This window comes from Suncus etruscus, chromosome 5, assembly GCF_024139225.1.
Source record: "Suncus etruscus isolate mSunEtr1 chromosome 5, mSunEtr1.pri.cur, whole genome shotgun sequence".
Classification (NCBI taxonomy): domain Eukaryota; kingdom Metazoa; phylum Chordata; class Mammalia; order Eulipotyphla; family Soricidae; genus Suncus; species Suncus etruscus.
The window spans coordinates 144,694,562-144,714,401 of NC_064852.1; the positions used below are offsets into that span (position 1 = coordinate 144,694,562).

General features: G+C 35.2%; 1 protein-coding gene across 1 annotated transcript in view; it reads left to right on the forward strand.

Annotated features, from left to right (window-relative positions):
* RSPO2 (R-spondin 2) overlaps positions 1-19,840 on the forward strand; it is a 179,542-nt gene that overhangs the window by 76,552 nt on the left and 83,150 nt on the right. The window contains 1 exon segment of the mRNA XM_049773926.1: positions 10,362-10,550. Coding sequence (XP_049629883.1) covers positions 10,362-10,550 — 189 coding nt within the window.

A 19,840-nucleotide genomic window follows, 5' to 3' on the forward strand; every position in this document is an offset into this window, starting at 1 on the left:
TTTTTTTTTTGTAATTTTTGGTATTAATGCTTTAAAAGCATGTTTCTGGAGAACTTAATTAAATTAAATGAACTCACTTAATTTTTTTTTTAAGTCTTGTAATCTTCAGAGATTCTTGAATAGGCTGAGATATTTTGAGGATATTTCTGTGCCTAGAACTGGTTTGTTAAGTGCTACCTTTAACTTACCCTGAGCCTCTCTCTATGGGTTTGAGCCTTAAGGATCAGGATCTGGTAGATGCTGATATTTTTAGAGAGAAAACTTCAGGAACTTTACTTTGCAATCAACACGTGTTCAGAAGCACTCCAGAAAATTCTTAGCTCTTCCCACATCTGCTTTAGCTTTGTACATTTTTTTGGGTGAATTGTGTTGAAGGGTCTCAAAGTAAAATGCTTTGTATCGGAGGTAAAATGTTTTGAACCAACATGTTTTGCTTCCTCTAGCTGCAGTGGTTATTTCCTGCAGTGGTACTTCCTTTTGTTCCTTTTGGGAAGATTTTCTTGAATGTCTAAATTAGGATATGATCAGACTGATCAGGGTAGTTTGTCTGTGCCTACCAACAGGCCCACAATGAGACTCCACTGACATTTGTTTCACAATCAAATTTTGGTGCATTATTTTCCCTCAACCTGCAGTGATTGAATATGTTGGGTTTCCCTGTGACATCAGTTAGGTCAGTGTGAAAGCATGTCTGACACATGGCCTTGTGTAGGTTTTCTGCTTGTTTGTCCTTTATTTAGTATCCAATGAGTCATACGATAGCCATAGTTAATTGTGGTTTGTAAAGGGACTTTTGAGGCGTAGTCTCAGGATTAGGGCTCAAATGACAATAGTACTAGTGCAATTAGAAGCTTAGAACTGTGACTATTTGCTTTATTTGTAAAATATTAGCACTTTATGTATTAAAATGACCTGTGACCAATTAATTTGTATAGAAATCTCTTATTTAGATCTTTGGATTTTTGTATGGTGAGATACAGGCTTCAGTAAGAACAGCAAAGTCATTTGAAGTTGTTCCTGATTAAATGAATCAACTAGGAATTTTAGTGAAAAGTTGATCTTTGTAGACCTTGCACCTAAACTATTGCTCTTTACTATAGAATTCATGGTGAAAAGACAACATTTTCTTGGAAAATCTGTCTTAATTCTAGGAATTTTTAAATCCTAGAATTTTGACACTTTTTTTGCCCTTTCTTAATGTTAAAAAGATTTTTAAGTTTAAATTTGTGTTAATTGAACCTTTATTAAATATTAAACATTAATGAATCTTGGAAAACTATTCCAAGCTCTATTAACATTGTTATCTCTTCTCTAGGATGTGACTGTAATGGCTAACATTTAGGGTGCTAATTTTGTATGTAAATAAGTAAACATATCAGCTATCAGATTATATGTTTGATATTTCTATTAATATATGAGTTCATGTACACTTAAAGACAGAGGCATTTCTCTTTTTTGGTCAAATCTAGTGTTCATCAGCTCATGGTCTTGATTACACAGTGGAGTTTGAGTTAGATAGTACATATAATTTACATGATTTTTTTCTTTATTAGTGGGCAGTGACTAGAGAGTGATTAATTTCATCTCATAGAGAAAAGTTAACTTAGAGATGATTTTATGCCACTCCATCAGATTTAATTCTCTCACTTGGGAGTTTAGCTGTCAAGTTTTAGAATCAATGATTTGAGCATCCTATTTCTGGAAATGATTTCCATTTAGTAATTATTAACAGTTTATGAAAAGATCCGCAATTTTATTTTTCCAAGTGTTCAAGTAATCCTAACTCATGTACATGCTAAAATCTTTTCTCTCAAAGTTGCCCAAGACTTACTCATGTAAATAGCCTGCCAGTTCCCTGACAGCTGGAAACTCTTAGCAGGGATGTGAGACTTCTGCCTCAACCCATGAGCTGGGATTCATCAGCTTTCTAAGCAGGAATCCACCGATCAATGAGTAAATTTTACTCTAATCTGATATGGTTAACAGGCTTTAGTAATAGGGTTTTTATTTCACCTGATACCAGGTTTATCCCATTAACAGATTTTTTAGGAATCAACCTACAAAATACCAGCTAGTCCCTGTAAGGATTGTCAATGAACTAGCCATTAATAGGAACTTACTATGGCATCATGTAGCTATTTCTAGTATTTGTTTCAACACTCATCATCTCACTCCTTCAGGAATGTTTATTGAATTATTACAAAGTTGTTCATAATGTAGTTATTTCAGGCATTTAATGTTCCAACACCAATCCTACCGTCCATATTACCTTCCAACAACCACAGTTTTTTCCCCAACCCCCATCTTGTCCTTTTGGTAGGCATATAGCAAATTTATTTCCAGTTACCAGGTCTAGTAAAATGGAAAGGAATAGCAAATAGAATTATCAGGAAATAAATCAATAAAAGTCAACGTGTGATGATGAATTGCTATATGTTTGTAACCTATGTTAATCTAGTATACGACAACCATATGTGCCACACTCAATGTCACACAATGGGAAGTTTCTCCTGCACTTTAAAGAAGCTCTTTTAATGCTTTTGCAAAACTGGTTTCAAAGCTGTGAATTCCCTAAACTGTTGCCCATGAAGCTCTCTATAGTTCCTTCAAGTTTGAATTAGATTCTAGTTGTATTGAGTATTCTTGGTGAGTGGTTCATTTTGTTGAGTTTTTGTACTTCCATAGTTTTCTAGTTCTTAGAATCACATTTGACAGCGCTGTACATCTTAAAGTGTTCCCTTTTTATATTTTTTATTTGATATTGGTACTTTTAATGTTCTGTCTTCATCTTTGGATTTTTTTTTCTTTTTTTTGAGAATAATGTCTTGGAGTTTTCCTAGTTTGGTCTACTTTCTTTTCTTTTCTCGGGTGGATGGATTGGGGCACACCCAGCAGTACTCATAGGTTACTCCTGGCTCTATGCTCAGGAAGGCATTACCCCTGGTGGGCATGAGGGACCATATGGGATGCTGGGGATGAAACCTGGGTAGGCCATTTTCTAGCCATATGGCCTACCTGCTGTACTATCGCTCCTGCCTGTAATAGTTTGGTTTATTTTCACTGGAACCCTTTGAGTCTCTTGAATGTTGGTATTTATAATCCTAAACGTTGAGAAGTTCTTTTTACTAATTCATCATGTAATTCAGTAATTCCTTTTCTTCAAGGACTCCACTCCAGTGATTCTTAGTATTGTTCTTAAATTCATTTCATAGTTAATTGTGCATTTTTTCAGGCAATTTTCCATATTCTGCTATTTGCTAGTAATTTTTCTTCTCATTTTAGAGCCTCTCAGTCTTTTTCTCAGCTTCTATTAATCTGCTATTTAGAGCTTCTATTGATTTTTTTTAATATCACCTACCATGTTCTTCATTTCTGTTTTTTTTTTTTTTTTTAGAGGGGTCATACCTGGCAACGCTCAGGGATTACTCCTGGCTCTATGCTCAGAAATCGCTTCTGGCAGGCTCGGGGGACCATCTGCGATGCCAGGATTCAAACTAATGACCTTCTGCATGAAAGGCAAATACCTTACCTCCATGCTATCTCTCCGGCCCTGTTCTTCATTTCTGACTGTAGAATTTTACATTTTGACTTTGATACTTTCTTGTGCTTTGCTGATGATATGCTTTGCCTGTCCTTTCTTTGGGCTCATTGAACATTTTCATCATGGTGTCAACAAGACACTGAAGATTTACTGATTTTGTTTATATCTTTGGTGATACTTTATTTGCTCATTGAGCTTGGTGGGCTTCAAAGTATTTTTCCCATTGAATTTCTAGTGGAATTGCTGTGCTGGAAGTGTGTACAGCAAAAGTAGTTATTCCCTCTGGAAGATACTGAGAGATTAAGCTGGAGGATATGCTCTGTTTTCTTTTCCTTTCCTCATGTAATGACAAGCACATTAACTGAGCAGTCTGCAATTTGTTGAGTAGATCTATTGCATGACTGCATAAACAGCCATGTACTTCAGGAGCTGTACTGTAGGCTCTTACTAAAGCACAAATAATTTGCTGTCATTTCTTTTTTTTTTTTTTTTTTTTTTTTTTTTTTTTTGTGGTTTTTGGGTCACACCCGGCAGTGCTCAGGGGTTATTCCTGGCTCCAGGCTCAGAAATTGCTCCTGGCAGGCACGGGGGACCATATGGGGCTCCGGGATTTGAACCGATGACCTCCTGCATGAAAGGCAAACGCCTTACCTCCATGCTATCTCTCCGGCCCCAATTTGCTGTCATTTCTATTCTCAATCACACCAGTTTTGTTGAGACTGCTGGGATCCACCCAATAGAGAGGGACTCTGTTTCCAGGTGTGGAGTAGACCCAGTGATGTCAGCTGGAGTCAAACCTCACCTGAAATCACGGGGCAGCAAGCAGAAGATTCAAGTCACATGATTTTTATCTTCATGTTGATGGGCTTTAGTGGAAGCATCTGTTCCTAACTTATATCTGTAGGATCTAACATGCAAGTTTCTTATTATTGGTCCAAGGCATATGGTTTTTATTTTATTTTAAAAAATTAAAAAAAAATTTGACTGCTGCTGACTTGGTGTTCAGGGATTATTTATGGCTCTGTGCCCAGGGGTCACACCTCTCTGTGCTCAGAAGACCATAGGCAGATTCAGAGACTGAAATGGAGTTAGCCACTTGCAAGACAAGCACCTTAATCCCTGTTCAATATCTTTAGCCCCAAAGTTTCCATTTTAAATTGTATGAGTTTTGGATTAAGTAGCAATATATATATATATATAAGGAATTTCATGTGATCTTTTATTAATGAGATAATACTAATTCATTTAAAATATGTTGAAGCTATCACATTATTTAACAAGCACATATAGAACAAGACTATGAAACCAATAGCCTATTGTTCATTCCCATTAGTCTTAGAATTATAAATCTGTACCCTTTGTCATTAATGGTATTTTCATTTAGAAGAAATTTAGATTTTTGTCTTGCTCTGCAAAGCTAACTCCAGGAACAGGGGAACATTTAAAACAGTGTTATAATATAACACTGTATATTAGGGAATATATTAGAAACAGATGGGCATTTAATAACTACATCAAATGCTGGTGGGATATAATGTGAAAAACTGAATTCAAATGAACAAACTATCAAATTTAAAATACCAGGATTTATTTAAAATGAAATTTACTACACCAGAGAGATAGTACAAGTGGTTAAGAATTTACCTAGCATGGGGCTGTGCCCATAACCCTGGTTCAAATCCCAGCATCATCTCTGATCCTCTGAACACTGCCAGTAGTGGCTTCTGATCACAGAGCTAGGTGTGACCCCCAAACAACAAAACCAAATTTACTTCCATGGAACTGTAAGAAAGCATCTTAAATGGTGAAAATAACTCTATATGTAGGCTCATTTCTAAAATTATACTTGTTAGTAATAAGGGTATTACTTGATTTCTTGTGTGTATTTGGCTTAGTGGTGGAAGTGGTGCACATTCCCAAATAGTAAAGAGGTCAAAGGGTCATACCAGAAAACTTAGACAACTAGTCTCTAGCATTCAGTGCTCAAGATCTTTGATACTCGGGATGGAAAACACAGACTCTTGTGTCACAAACCAGGCATTTGTGGGTGAGGCATAGGCTGTCAGGAGCAGTATCAGGATCCCAGTGGCACAAAAACCTTACAGCCCTTACCCCTATGCTGTTTCTTTGGTCCATATTAACCTGTTTTCTGTCCCTGACATTTTTATACTCACATATCCCTTTCCTTTCAAGAACTTATGTGTGTTTTTGTGTTGACATCAATAATACATTGATGATTTTCAATTTTTATGTGGTATATTTTATCTTTAGGACTTTGGGTGGGTCTAGATTTAGAACAGTGTTTGGATTGGAATGATGAGGCTCTAGATCTCAGCAGGCTTTAGGGTCAGAAAAGTTGAAGCTTGCAGAGAGCAAATAAAGATGGTCATCAAAGCTGGAAATTAAGATCTGTTTATTCACCTGCACTGTGAATTAAATCTCATTGCAATAGGCAGAGCAATTTGATTTATTAACATTCTGACAAAAATAAGTTGCTCTAGGTTATGTTCAACATTCTGACTTTGCCCAAATTTAGACATGAAAATGGATTTAGTAAGAGCAAAACAGATGAAGATCTTATTGAATTGGTAAGCTATTGGTTTATAAAGTAGAGGCTGGTAGGTTAATTGACATTGGACAATAGTTAACTGATGTCTGTTTGAGGTGTGGAGAATAATATTTCAAGGTGCAAGAACTTCCTATATTCTTGTACTTTAGTCCTGAGGAGTGCTATTGTTGACTAAAGAATATTGGAGCTATGTAAGTGAGCACTAAGGGTAGGTGTGGCATACTTTGCTTTAAAAGAATTCCTCATGCATAGAGTTTTAAAGATAAGTGTCTTCCTCATTCATTTTCATTAAGTCAGTCAAGGCCCAAGTCCATAAGGCAATGCTTTTAATGATACCTTTTAAAAAAATGGTGGAGTACAGTTTGTTGGCTTTGAAATATTTGTGGCTAAGATGAAAGCTGACTTTTGATACATGAAAACAAAACAAAAGTCTTTAATTTACATTTATTCTGTTGGTTCTGTAATTCTCTCTATCTCTCTCGTTTTCTCTGTATTCTTACTGGGGAGCATGATTTGTGGTGATACAGAGCTCTTGGTTTAACTTTTGAACTCCAACTAAGGATAGTGTTAGCTCTACTGTGACAGTGGGTATAGCAAGCATTTTCTTTAAACCATTCTGCTGTCTATGTACATATTTCAAGATCTCCCTTTAATTTTGAAAATTAATTTGGGATATGAACAAGTTGGTGTTACCTTTTTAAATCTGTAGTTAAGTTAAGGAGAGAAAGCAGACAGAACACTACTCTCGCAGGTTACCAAGAACTGCAGAGTGGGGCTATCTTTGCAAACAAGCCCAATTATTCCTATTACAGTAGTTTCTCCATGTAAAAAAGGTCAAAAATGGCTTCTCCAAATATCATGTAATAGGGAATTTGTTCAAGGTGAGTTATACTTCAAGACAGCCCTGAAAATTAAAATAAGTTAAGTGTTATCATGCCAAATCCATTTTGGTCATATGTAACTACTGAATATTGTCAGTTCTGTTCTTAGCATTCAGATCTTTGTACTCTGCAAACCTCTACCCCCAATTTCCCAATTTTACTCTTTTATTACATGAAGTTGAACACTATCATAATTTTGAAACCTATACAATCCTGCTTAGGACAACAATAGTATTAATATTAGAGTGAAATCTCTTTGTTGTTGAAATTATAAAAGTAACCTAGGCTTGGGGCTAGAGAGATAGCACAGTGGTAGGGTGTCTGCCTTGCACGCAGCTGACCCAGGATGGACAGTGGTTCAAATCCCGGCATCCCATATGGTCCCCATACCTGCCAGGAGCAATTTCTGAGCACATAGCCAGGAGTAACCCCTGAGCGCCACCAGGTATGACCCCAAACAAACAAACAAACAAACAAAAGTAACCTAGGTTTTTAGTCAACAGTGTAATAAAAATGCTTTATAAAACACAATTATCTTGTCAGAGCAATGCATAATAGAACTTTTACAATCAGCATACATGAAAACACTGACATAACAATGGAATGACTGTAGAGTGAAGTAAAGCAGTGGACCTGGTTTGGGGTGCCATGATTTCTAAATGAGGTGTGATATGAGGCTGAGATGAGAAGGTTGGTGGTAAACACAAGGCACTGGAATTAAGTCTGAACAATAAGTCTGAAGCATTATCATGGGTACATAAGAAGGACGAAACTTTTCTCTCAAGACTATGGAAGGAGTTGTGAAGACCAGAAATGGAGACTCAGGCCTTGAATTGAGAACCAGAAAACCATGATGGTCTCATGAAAAGAGTGTTGGTGATTAGTGATGGTAGTGAGGAATGAGTAGCAGATAAAATTTCCAAGAACTCATAGTGAATCATTATAGAAAAGAAACAATTTGAAAAGATACAACTGGGTTAAGCTAAGGTGCATCATGTTTAACTAGTGGGGCGTTTTTGAAAGATAGATTACATGTGTATATATATACATGTATGCACATATTTATACAAGAACAGCTGGACAATGGTTTGCTAGACTTTGACTAGAATTAGACTGAGGAAGTGATTTCTTTTTTTCACCTGAATTCATCTTGTGTTGTTTTCCCCTCACAATATCACCTTTGAGTAAATAAGTTAATAAGTTATCTTTGAAACCTAGATAGCTTTGCAATAAATTACAATTATAAATTTATATATAATGTGTTATATATAAATTATTATTTAATTTATAAATTATAAATGTGTCTCTACAATAAATTCAACCTACAGATAAAGGGAATTGAGCAGCTAATAGAATAACAACAAAATGGCTGGAAAGGAGTACTTCTTACTGGCCAATTTGAAGAGTTCTCAGTGGCCTCATTTGTGATGCTAAAGTACTTTTGCTTTCCTTTGAAAGGCTTTTGCTTACTTGTTCTTTGGGTGGAAGGCTGTTAAAACAAATTAAGGACCGGAAGTAGAGTGAGTGAGAAAATAGGGGAGAGTGGTGAAACACAGACCTATGTAGATTAGCTTCAAATAGTTGTAAGTATATTAGATGCTAAATCATCATACATAAAAGGAGAATGCAGCATACAGGGTACATGGACATTAGTAGGAATAATTATTGTTTTATATTAGAATTTTTGGGTGTGGTACCTTAGGGAAATTTGGCCCTGACTCTGAGGACTCAGCCTTGTGACCCCCAAGAGTACATGAGGGTCCACCACAGTTGTATGTTGTAGTCCATGTGGCACACGCTTGATGTTATTTTTTAAGCAGTAGAGTTTATCTGCAGGGCAAACAGAATATAGTCTCCAAGCAATTGTTTCAATAATTAACGAGTCTTCTGGCCCTTCTCTTGTTTCTTTTGTGGATTAATGAATAAAATGAAGTCAGTATGACCTCATGTATCTAGTTACATTTATGACCTTTCTTGGTATAATCATAACTATACATTACATGCATTTTTTATATTTTAAAAAAATATACTGACACCTCAGATAGCATTATTTCTAAGTGCTATACTAGGTGAAAATGACTGTATTTCCTTTTGTTAAAAAAAATTACTGTTCCTCTAGATGTAGTAAACACCATAAAGTTCATAAATCAGTTTTATTCTGTAATATATATATATATTTATCGTAGTTTAAGTGACAGAGTTACAATGGTGTCCACTTTCTTCATATAGTTGTACAAAGAAACTGCCTACTCCCTCCACTTAAGGTCACAGGACCGACTTCCCATGCATGGGCATTCTGAGCCAATACTCCTCCCACCCCTGAAGTCATTATTTGCTGATTGACAGCTCTGGTTTTAGTGCAGACTCTCACTTCTTTAATATCTCCTATGTGCTCCAGATTCTCTTTGTCTTTTATTTCATTATCAAAATAATTTTTAATTTATATATTCTTTGCCCTTTTGGCCCCATAGCATTACAATTTGTATAAAGGTAAATAAAGTCAGAATGTTAAGATAGAGATGAATAAGCACAGATATAGATAAATTTAAGTACAGTTAAAATTTTTTATAGATTAAAAACATCAAGGGCTGAAGCAGTGGCACAAGCAGTAGGGCATTTGCCTTGCATGCACTAACATAGGACTGACCGCGGTTTGATTCCCTGGCATCTCATATGGTCCTCTAGACCAGCAGTGATTTCTGAGCACATAGCCATTAGTAAGCCCTGACCATCACCGAGTGTGGCCCATGCATATTCCTTTCCCTTTCAGCAACCAGTTCTTGTCTGGAGTATTCAGTTCCAACTATCATTATGACAGTGGACCAACCATTCACTACCCTAACTGCATTCACCACTCTTTGTGGCAAACCTCCTATCATGGTCTGGTCCTCTTGATCCTCATCTCTACTGAGGTTCTTATTTTTCATAGATCATATTTTCCTTGGATGCTCCTTCTATGCTGCTAATGTAGGGTTACATTCATCTTTAGCCATTTCTGGAGGGGGTAATCTAGTATTTGGTTCTTGGGTAAACAATCTTCACACATTAAATTTATGTAAAGATAACCAATGATCAACTATGCACATACATATTTCTTAGCCTAGATTTAGCACCTTGAGTTTTTGATCTACCCACTCCCATGTGCCATTTGGTTTCTGTTTTCAACACTATCTCTGCCACTATTTCCTCTGTGTTTCCAAACTTGGTTATTAATCTTGTGGGGCATTGGGTGGTGAAGGATGTTTTGTTTCACATCTCTATGTGATTATGTTAGAGAAAGAGATGCTTGTTTTCAGCATATATCGTATGACCTGGAAATCCGGTTAGAATTTCATATAGACATTCATTTTTTTTTGTTTTTCTTTTACAGCTAGTTACATATCAAATCCCATTTGCAAGGGGTGTTTGTCTTGTTCGAAGGACAATGGGTGCAGCCGATGTCAACAGAAGTTGTTCTTTTTTCTTCGAAGAGAAGGCATGCGTCAATATGGAGAATGCCTACATTCCTGCCCATCAGGGTATTATGGACACCGAGCCCCAGATATGAACAGATGTGCAAGTAAGCAATTGAACTTTATCATTTATGCAATGTTGGGGATGAACTAGGTTTTAAGTTTTACTGGAAAAAAAACCCAAAATATCTATAATATGCTACAGAAATAGTCTAAGCATAAAGTTGAAAAATTGAGTGCTTTAGTATGAGAACTCTATCTTTTGTGTATATATATGTGTAAATACATATTACACTATATATAAATATACGTTGCACAACCCACATGTTTTCTTTATGATTGCCAAAGTAGTTTTCTCAACAAGCATCTCAAATTTACAAGCTTGTTTGTCAAATCTTTGTAATACATACTTACTTAGCACTTATTAACAAAAGGGTGAGGAGCGAATTAAAGTAGTAGGAACTTTCTTGAGTTTAACATGTGTTTGAATTTTTTCCTCTTATCTGTTTGTAATACTTTATATTGTAATAAAATACAATATATAATATATTAATAATTGCTATTATATTATATAACACTATAATATATATAATATACATTTATATAAATATATTCATATTCTATATTTATAAAGTCTTTATGCTTTATAAATGTATTTATGCATGCATTTAGAATTATGTAATATACTATTATGGTTAAAAATTATTAAAGTATTTTATATACTTCAAAATATTCTAACTTTAAGATCACAAAAGACAATTTAAACATAGCATTACGTCCATGGGAATGAAAGTTTAGTTATTGTATACTTGGTGTTGTTCAAGGCTTATTCCTGGCTCTGCATTCAAGTATTACTCCTGGAAGCTCAGGAGACCATATAAGGCAGCAGAGATCAAACCTGGGCTGGCCACATGCATGGCAAGCACCCTATCTGCTGTGCTATTGTTCTGGTCCTGAAGATTTAATTTTTATCTTGAATGATTTGGAACTCCTAGGTAAACAATAGAAATCACAATTTGAAAAATAAGCTATGGGAGCTAGGGAGAGAGCTTTGTGGTCCAGAACAAGTGTTTTAGACTCATTAGTACCTGAGTTTGAGCCCTAGCACCAAATAACACCATCTCCAAGCAAATGGAGAAACCTGGAGACTTCCAGGTGGTGCCTGGATGATCCAAACAAGGTATGACCCCAGAAACACTTCATCCTTGGATCCTAGCATTGAACAATCTAACCATTCAGATCCCCTGAATATTGCTTAGAATAGCCCAGCCCCCAATAATAATGAGAGCATATTCTTTTAAGAAGCTCATGATTATGGAATAGAGAATAGAAGAAAATGAGAAGCACTGAACAAAATTACATACAAATGAACAAGAAGTTTAATCTTAACTCAGGACAACAAATGTTAAACCAGTAGGCACCCAGTATTTAATGGAGTGATTTAATGATCTCATTAATAACTGTATATGAGTTATTTCATTATATGGGTTAAGGCATTCAGATAAAAGGAATATTTGAATTACTTTAGGCTAAAAGGAGGTAGAAGGAAGTTAAATAGATTTTAGGAAAAAGGAAGCACACAGAAAACTATCTTTGGGAAGCAGGAGTCTTATCTGGGGAGGTATTTATATTTCTCTGCGATATCTTGTCCCATATTGCTAGACCTTAGTATCTTTCAATTAAATGTAATTGTGCTCTGAAGAAATGCTCCGCAGGCATATCTACATTTTTTTAATATCTTCAGGCATTAACATGTTTGTGGGTATTAAGCTAGATGAGAGGCATTCAGTAGTATGTCTAGTGAGTGGATTGAAATTTAGTACGGAAAGAATACTTCATTGCAATTAATAAAAGTTGGGTATTTTTTTAATTTGTAGTAGTAGTAGACTGAAGTGAAGTGATTGACAATTTTAGCTGAAATGAAAGAGATAAATCGTGGAAGGATCAAAAAGTACAGAAACTTTAAAGTAACTAAAGTTTACTATAACCAAAGATTAGGAAAATATTTTGCTAAAAATTATGAGTAATGAATTCTAGATACTCCTTATTAAGTACCAATGAGACTTGGTAATGAATAATCTGAAGGAAGAAAAACTAAATTTGTATCTCAAGTTTCTAAGGTGAATGGTATTCCATTTGTCATGATAAGAGATAGAACTATATAGACAAAAAAAGAAATATATAGACTAAAGGAAATTTAGGTTTAGTTTCATTTTTTTTGGTGGAATTATTTGGTTTAACAATTAAAGGGACATAAATCTCAATAAATATCAGTAAGGTTGTTTATTTTTTTGTGTGGGGATCACTCTCAGCAAAGCTCAAGACTGGTTGACCATTACTGGTTAATTTTTACAATATAAAATTTAGTCTTTTTTTGGAGACTGGATTTGGACCACACCTAGCACTGTTGGGGGACCATATGGGATGCCAGGAATCGCATCGGGTCCCTCCCAGGTAGGCCGCAGGACGGCAAATACCCTACTGCTGTGCTAGCTCAGCCCCTATTTTAGTCATAAGTTTTAAGATTTTGGCTGCTCAGTAACCGCCTTTCCATTTTTGAGCTTCCATATGAGATGGATCTACCTTCAGATTGCTGAAGATGCATTATGGGTAAAGGGAATTGATTCTGTACTCTTCATTCTAGACCATCAGGGATTGTGGGAGATGAGGCAAGCAGATATATAGCTCTAGGAATTTGTTCCAAATTTCTGACCTAGTATAACAAATACCTACTGATGATAAGGTAATATAATGTAATGTATTTAACTAAAGCTGAAGCATTGGAAAGGGGCTGTTCCTTATAACTACAGGGGTACTGGATGAAACCAGAACTACTCCAGAGCCTGTATAGATTATCTGCCAGCAATATCTTGTACACAGACAGGGCCTTCATGAGGAGATAAAAGAAACAAATGCATTTGGGTTAAATTAATGCTTTTTCTCAGAAATAGAAAGCAGTGACTGTAAATCAGCCTCGGAAAATAATGTTCTTATAAGAATGGGTTTACTATTGTTTTATATTTATTCGAAGTGAGTAAATCAATAATGTAATTTATGGATCTAGAGAAAATCATTACTTATCTGGGATAAAGTACTTGTCAACAGATCTCCTATGTAAAGGTGGAAAATTATTTTTCAGTTTTCAATTTCTGACTTGGTAGAGAGTTATTTAAAGTTCCTAATTATTTGATTTTATTCATAGTGTTTGCATGTGTTGCATTGTTCTGGTCTAAAGTATGAGAGATCATTTTTGATATAAAGCCATGACATAGAATCTGAAACTGTATAAATCTACTTTTTATTTGAGATTATTGCTCAACAGGAGGATGTTAAGTTAAATTAATTAATCTGTTTCCTACTCACTATAGTAAGATTCTAGTTGTATGGAAATATTTTTCTCTAAAAGACTGCAGTAAATTTAATATAGTATGACATTTAGAAACTTCAAATATACTTATAAAAAGAAGTCAACATTCTTAAAGTAATATCTTCTTTCTTATTTATTGCTTAGGGGTGATTGGAAAATCATCATGTTCTGTGCTCAGGAGTAACCCATGATGGTGTTAAATAGACCATATGTAGTGCAGTGGGTTTGAATCACAGTTACATGAAAAATATTAATCTTTATATGACATATGTAAATTTTGTCTATTTTTGTTGTAACTTGGGTAGCCCTAGACAGTAGTGTTCAGAACTTATTCCTGATTGTTCTGGATCACCTCCTGGCAGTGGTTGGGGGAATCATATGTGGTTCTGGGTATTAAACTGTGATTGGCCATGTGGGAGGCAAGCAACTTAATTCTGTGCTCTCTCTGATTCTTCATAACAATTTAAACATTTTTCTGGAAGTTTTGAGAGTTGATATAAACATATATGTAAAATATGTAGAGATGTGTTCTTTATCTTTAAATTTTTTTGTTTAATTAAAGAACTGTGATTTATAAAGTTACTGATGTTGAGTTTTCGGCATCTAATATTTCAACACTAATCTCACCCCCAGTGCAAATTCCCAGTCCTTCTATACTTCATCATTTCCTATAGTCCTACCTGCTGCTTATCATTCTTGGCAGTTACATTAAATTTTGGTGGTTTCAGCTTGGATCTCATGCTTTCAGCGTTGAATCTGTGCTTTGGATGTAGCTCTCCCACTCTCCCACATCCCTGATAAAACCTAAGTCCAGAACCCTATTCCTCCCATCTTGTGTTTGCCTTTTTCTTTTGGCTTACTTCACTCAACCAGACTGCAAAAAATTACATGATTTCATTGTTTCTTGCAGCTGCATTGTATTCCATTGTGTATATTAACCAGTTCATAATTCATTCATCTATTGTTGGACAACTAGGTTGATTTCATAGCTTAACTATTGCGTTCATTGTAGCAGTAAATAATGGTGTTCATATGCCCCTTTCAACAAATGTTTTTAAGCCTTGGGGATAGGATATATATGCAAAAATGGACTGCTGGATCATATAGCAATTCAGTTTACAGATGACTCTTCATTCTGTTTTCTACAGGAGCTAAATCAGAAAACATTCTCATAGCAGTTGATGAGAGCTCCTTTTTCACCATATCCTGACCAACACAGATTATTCCTACTATTTTTGATATGTGCCATTCTCACTGGTGTTGATGATATCTCATTGTTGTCTTGATATGGATTTCGCTAATGCTGAATACATTTTCATGGGCTTCTCTTTTTCTGAGAAGTGTCTATCCATTTCATCGCTTCATATTTTTGATTGGATCATTGAAGACACCTTTGAGGTCCAAGTCTTGGTGCATTCTGCCTATATTTTCCTCAGTGTATTTGATAGTTTTTGGTTGGTCTCTAGGTTTTTGGTCTACTTTGAATTGACCTTTGTATAAGGTGTAAAATATGGATCCATTTTAATTTCTTACATGTTGTTATAAAGTTTCCTAGCAATATTTATTGAAGAGGCTATCTTTACTTTATTTCATGTTCTTAGCTCATTTGTAAAAAATTAACTGTCCATATATATATATGGGGTTTGACATAAGGTATTCAATTCTGACCCTTCCATTAGAGAGCCTCTATTTATTATAGTAGTAGGCAGTTTTAATTACTATAGCTTTATTATATAGCTCCAAATTAGATAATGCTATGTTCCCATTTATTATTTTTCAATATGATTTAAACTATTGTGATCTCTTCTGACTTCATATAAACTTTATTATTGAATTTTCTGTCCCTAAAACATGTCCTCTGTATTTGGATGGGGATTACAGAAAAATATATACTTTTAAAAAGACATTTGATATATATTGTCAAATGATGTTCAAGAAAATTTTACTGCTCCTTGTTTTTAACTAATAGAAATTTTTCTGCATATTACCTATGCTTGGAATCATTTGTAAAATGAATAATGACAAATAATTTATGTAGTATGTGGTAAATTCTAATTTTTTTACTCCAGTTCTGAGTCATACTGAATTAGATATACTTTAACCCCACTTTTTTCCCCAAAACATGCAAAATAGATTATGATAAATACTAGAAGCTAACTAATACTATAAATTACCTAAATTTGAATATAAGTAATTTCTAAAAGATTGGCTATGTGAAGCGTAAAGGAAATTTTACCATGAATAATACTTTCAGAATGATTAGGATCAAGCATTATAGATCAGAAAAGAAATAATGCATGTGAATGAGTGAAAACCCAAAATATAATAATTACATAAAAATAGCTGGTCAACAGTAGCCAAAATTGAACCATAAAGCATGCAAGGACATTTGGTTGCAACTATGTCACAAGAGATTTTAACTGCTGAATTTAGCAAGTTTAAAAATCCTAAGCATTCAGAAAAGTATCCATTTTGGCAATATGAAAGGTCAATAGTCTATTAAAGGTCAGGGGATCGGAGAGACAATATAAGTCCCAAGGCACTTTCCTTTCATTCAGCTAACCCTGGCCCTGATGTGATTCTCCACGCACTTGCCAGAGTGACCTCTGAGTACAGAGTCAAGAGCAACTCCTGAGCATAGCTGGGTGTGGCTCCAAATCAAAAGATGAGAAAAGTAATTTCCTTCTAAGAGTTTCCCTGACAAAACTATTATTTTATATTTTCTTTCTTTCCTTCCAAATATTCCCTTTCTCCCCTAATATATATGCACTCCTATTGGGACTTGGGGATCATATAGGGTATTTGGGAATGAACTCAGGTCATCTGCATGCAAGGCAAATTCCCTAACCTCTATATAATCTCTTTAGCTTCTGAAACTAAATAACCCTAAAAAACTAAATTATTATATGTCATATGTATACCTTTCTTTCCTTATTTATTTAGCACTTATGAGTGTCAACCCAAGAGAAATAATTAGATTATCTTATTATCAGAAGGGCATTTATTTAAGGGAATGGTGACAGGTTAGTGGACTAGTACCAAAGTAATCTAACAGGGTCAGAACATAGGACATTTAAAGGATCAGTAAGGAAAGTGGTCTGAGTTTAAATAATTTGTGGTGAACCCTTTTGGATGAATTCTTAAGTCTATCAATTTCTCCATGATTAGTAGACAAAATTGTATAGACAGACGGCTGCAGTATGGGGTCTGTAGACTTGATCAGCAGCTGTTTCTTGTTTCTTCATAGCTGCCAAGTTGCTGAGTCAGGCTAGTAATGTTCACTTAGAAGTCAACACCAATGAGGCCAGAGATAAGAGGCAGTCAATTGGATTCAAAACTGGTTTTACCTGAGTAACATACTTTTATTTTACTTACCTGATCCTTTAGAAATCAGATTTCAAGATGGAAGTTATCTGGTTGACTTTGTCCAGGCCTTGAAATGTAGAATAGTATCTGACATACAGTGGGTACTCAACCCATACTTGTACAATAAATAAAAAATGAAGGGTGGTTCTAAGGGAAAAGGAGGAATAAAGAGATAGAACAAGGAAGACTTAGTTATGAGTTGGTAATAAACTAGATAATGTTGGATGAATGTGAATGGGAGAAATTAAGGATACAATTATGCTTTGGTCTTGGAAACTGGATAAGAGCTCCAGCTACTTTACTCAAGGCACAGAGTATGAAAGGAAAAGTATATTTTCCAGGAAGAAAGATAATGATGTGGACAGTGGTTCATTTGGGTCATTGTAAGCTGAAAGAGGCATACAGGGAAATGTACCCAATTATGGTTTAGTAGACTATGGGTGCCAAGTTCTCAAGGGAGGTCTGAACTGAATAACTAGCTGGAAAAAGAGATTATCAAACAAGGGTGAAAAGAGATTCTAGGGATTAAAGCCTGAAGAACACTGGTATTTAATAGCAAGGAAAGAAAAAGCCTGCAGTGGAGACTGCGATTGTGTCGTCAAAAAGCTAGCAAGAAAATTGAATAAGGATGTCTCAGAAGCAGAGTAGGAAGGTAGCAATTGTTTCATGGCAGTGTTGCATTTTTAAAAGAAATATTGCCCTTCATCGCATTGTTGTATCTGTGTCTTAATTAATAGGACTTTAAGGGAAAACAGTCTCTGGGACATAGCCATAGTGATTGTATGCATTTCTCTCCTTGTCTTAACTGCTAAACTTGTTTTCAGTTGATGATAACTGACTCACGAATTTGGAAGTGTGTGAATAAGATGTAAAAAGATCTAGTTGATGTGGAGAAAGGGGAGAATGATTGCGAAAGCAAGAGACAAAAAAAAACACAGGCTCCAAAACCTAGGTGGGGAATTTGCTTTATACAAGTTATATCATAATATACTTGAGTATAAGCTGACCCCTCCCCCCAATTTCCCCCTAAAATCTGGGAAATCTTAGTGACTCAAGTATAAGCTGAGGTAGAAAATGCAGCAGCCACTGGTAAATTTCAAAAATAAAAACATATACCCCCCCAAATTTTAATGATTGAGGAATCAGTAGGTTAAATGTTTTTCAATATATATTGCTAAAGAAAAACTGTAACTAGCAACAATAACTTTAAAACTTTAAATAAAGTGCAGAAAACCGTAGCTTAACGGGTAATCAGGCTAAATCATAAAGGTTAAAATCCTTCAAAACTGAATTCCTCCCCTCATCATCTGTATGTCCAAACAGAGCTTCAGCTGTATCTGATGTGAGGGCATCAGCATAGACATTTGTCATCATCACTGAGTGTAGATATCATCATCATTGCTGTTGGTCTCATATAAAGCGCAGAATATTGTGGGTTAAATAGTTCAGTGCATCTAGTTCAGTTCAGCCGCCTACCTCTTTAGCTCAGTCATGACCTTGGACTGAGCTGAAGCATCGCCCCCTCCAGCAGGTGGCACAGGATGACTAGAGACTATGTGCATTTGATTCGGTGTGTGCGCACCGAATCAAATAACCTGTGTGACCCGAGTATATATGGTAATCATTTAATCAGAAGATATAATAGAGCCAGCTCAGGTCGAAAGGTTTTTATTTTATGTACTTGGAAGGTTATCAGAAACATTCTGAAGTAATGGGAAAAATAATGCATTTTTATGTACAGTAAAAATAATAGTGCTTTACTTGCTGAGATGGTATACTTTTAAAGTGATGTTTTAAACAATTACAAAAAGGGATTTCAAGGGCTGGAGAGATAGCATGGAGGTAGGGCATTTGCCTTGCATGTAGAAGGACGGTGGTTCGAATCCTGGCATCCCTGATGGTCCCCCAAGTCTGTCAGGAGCGATTTTTGAACATAGAGCCAGGAGTAACCCCTGAGCGCTGCCGGGTGTGACCCCCCCCCCAAAAAAAAGGGATTCCACCATTTTATATCCAATGAGTTTCCTAATTTATAGCAGTAGTATTTTATGATTTTGTCTTAGTTTTCACAACTTGTAAAAATGTATTTTATACTAGGTGATTACTATTATTTGTTTTTGAGATAAAATAACATAGGCTCAGAAACTAATAATTTTGAACATACTAGAAAGTTTACAGTTAAACATAACTATCCCTTAATTTTTGAACTAAAGACTAGTGGTTAGGTGTTCAGAAAGAATAAATGCAAGGCAAGTTAGTTGTTACCCCATTTCCCTGAAAATAAGACTGTTACTTTTTTTGTTTGTTTTATTTTGGGCCACAACTGGTGACACTCAGGAGTTACTCTTGACTATGAGCCCAGAAATCACTGTACTATTTGAGAATCTACTTTAGTCTCAACATAGCACTTTTAGTAATAGTCCATTTTGTCTACATATTCTAATGGATTTTTTATATGAACTTAGACCCTAAATCTTCTATTATCTTCTATTAACTAATGCTGGATTTTTTTTGCCTTATTCTTCAAGTAATACAATAATAAGTATATATAAGTCCTAAAATCTCTAAACCTGTATTTATTTTCTTTAGGTTGAAATATAGCTGTCTGTTAATAATGAGTTAGACTATCTTACCAACATTTATTTGGGATATAATTTTCATTGGTCC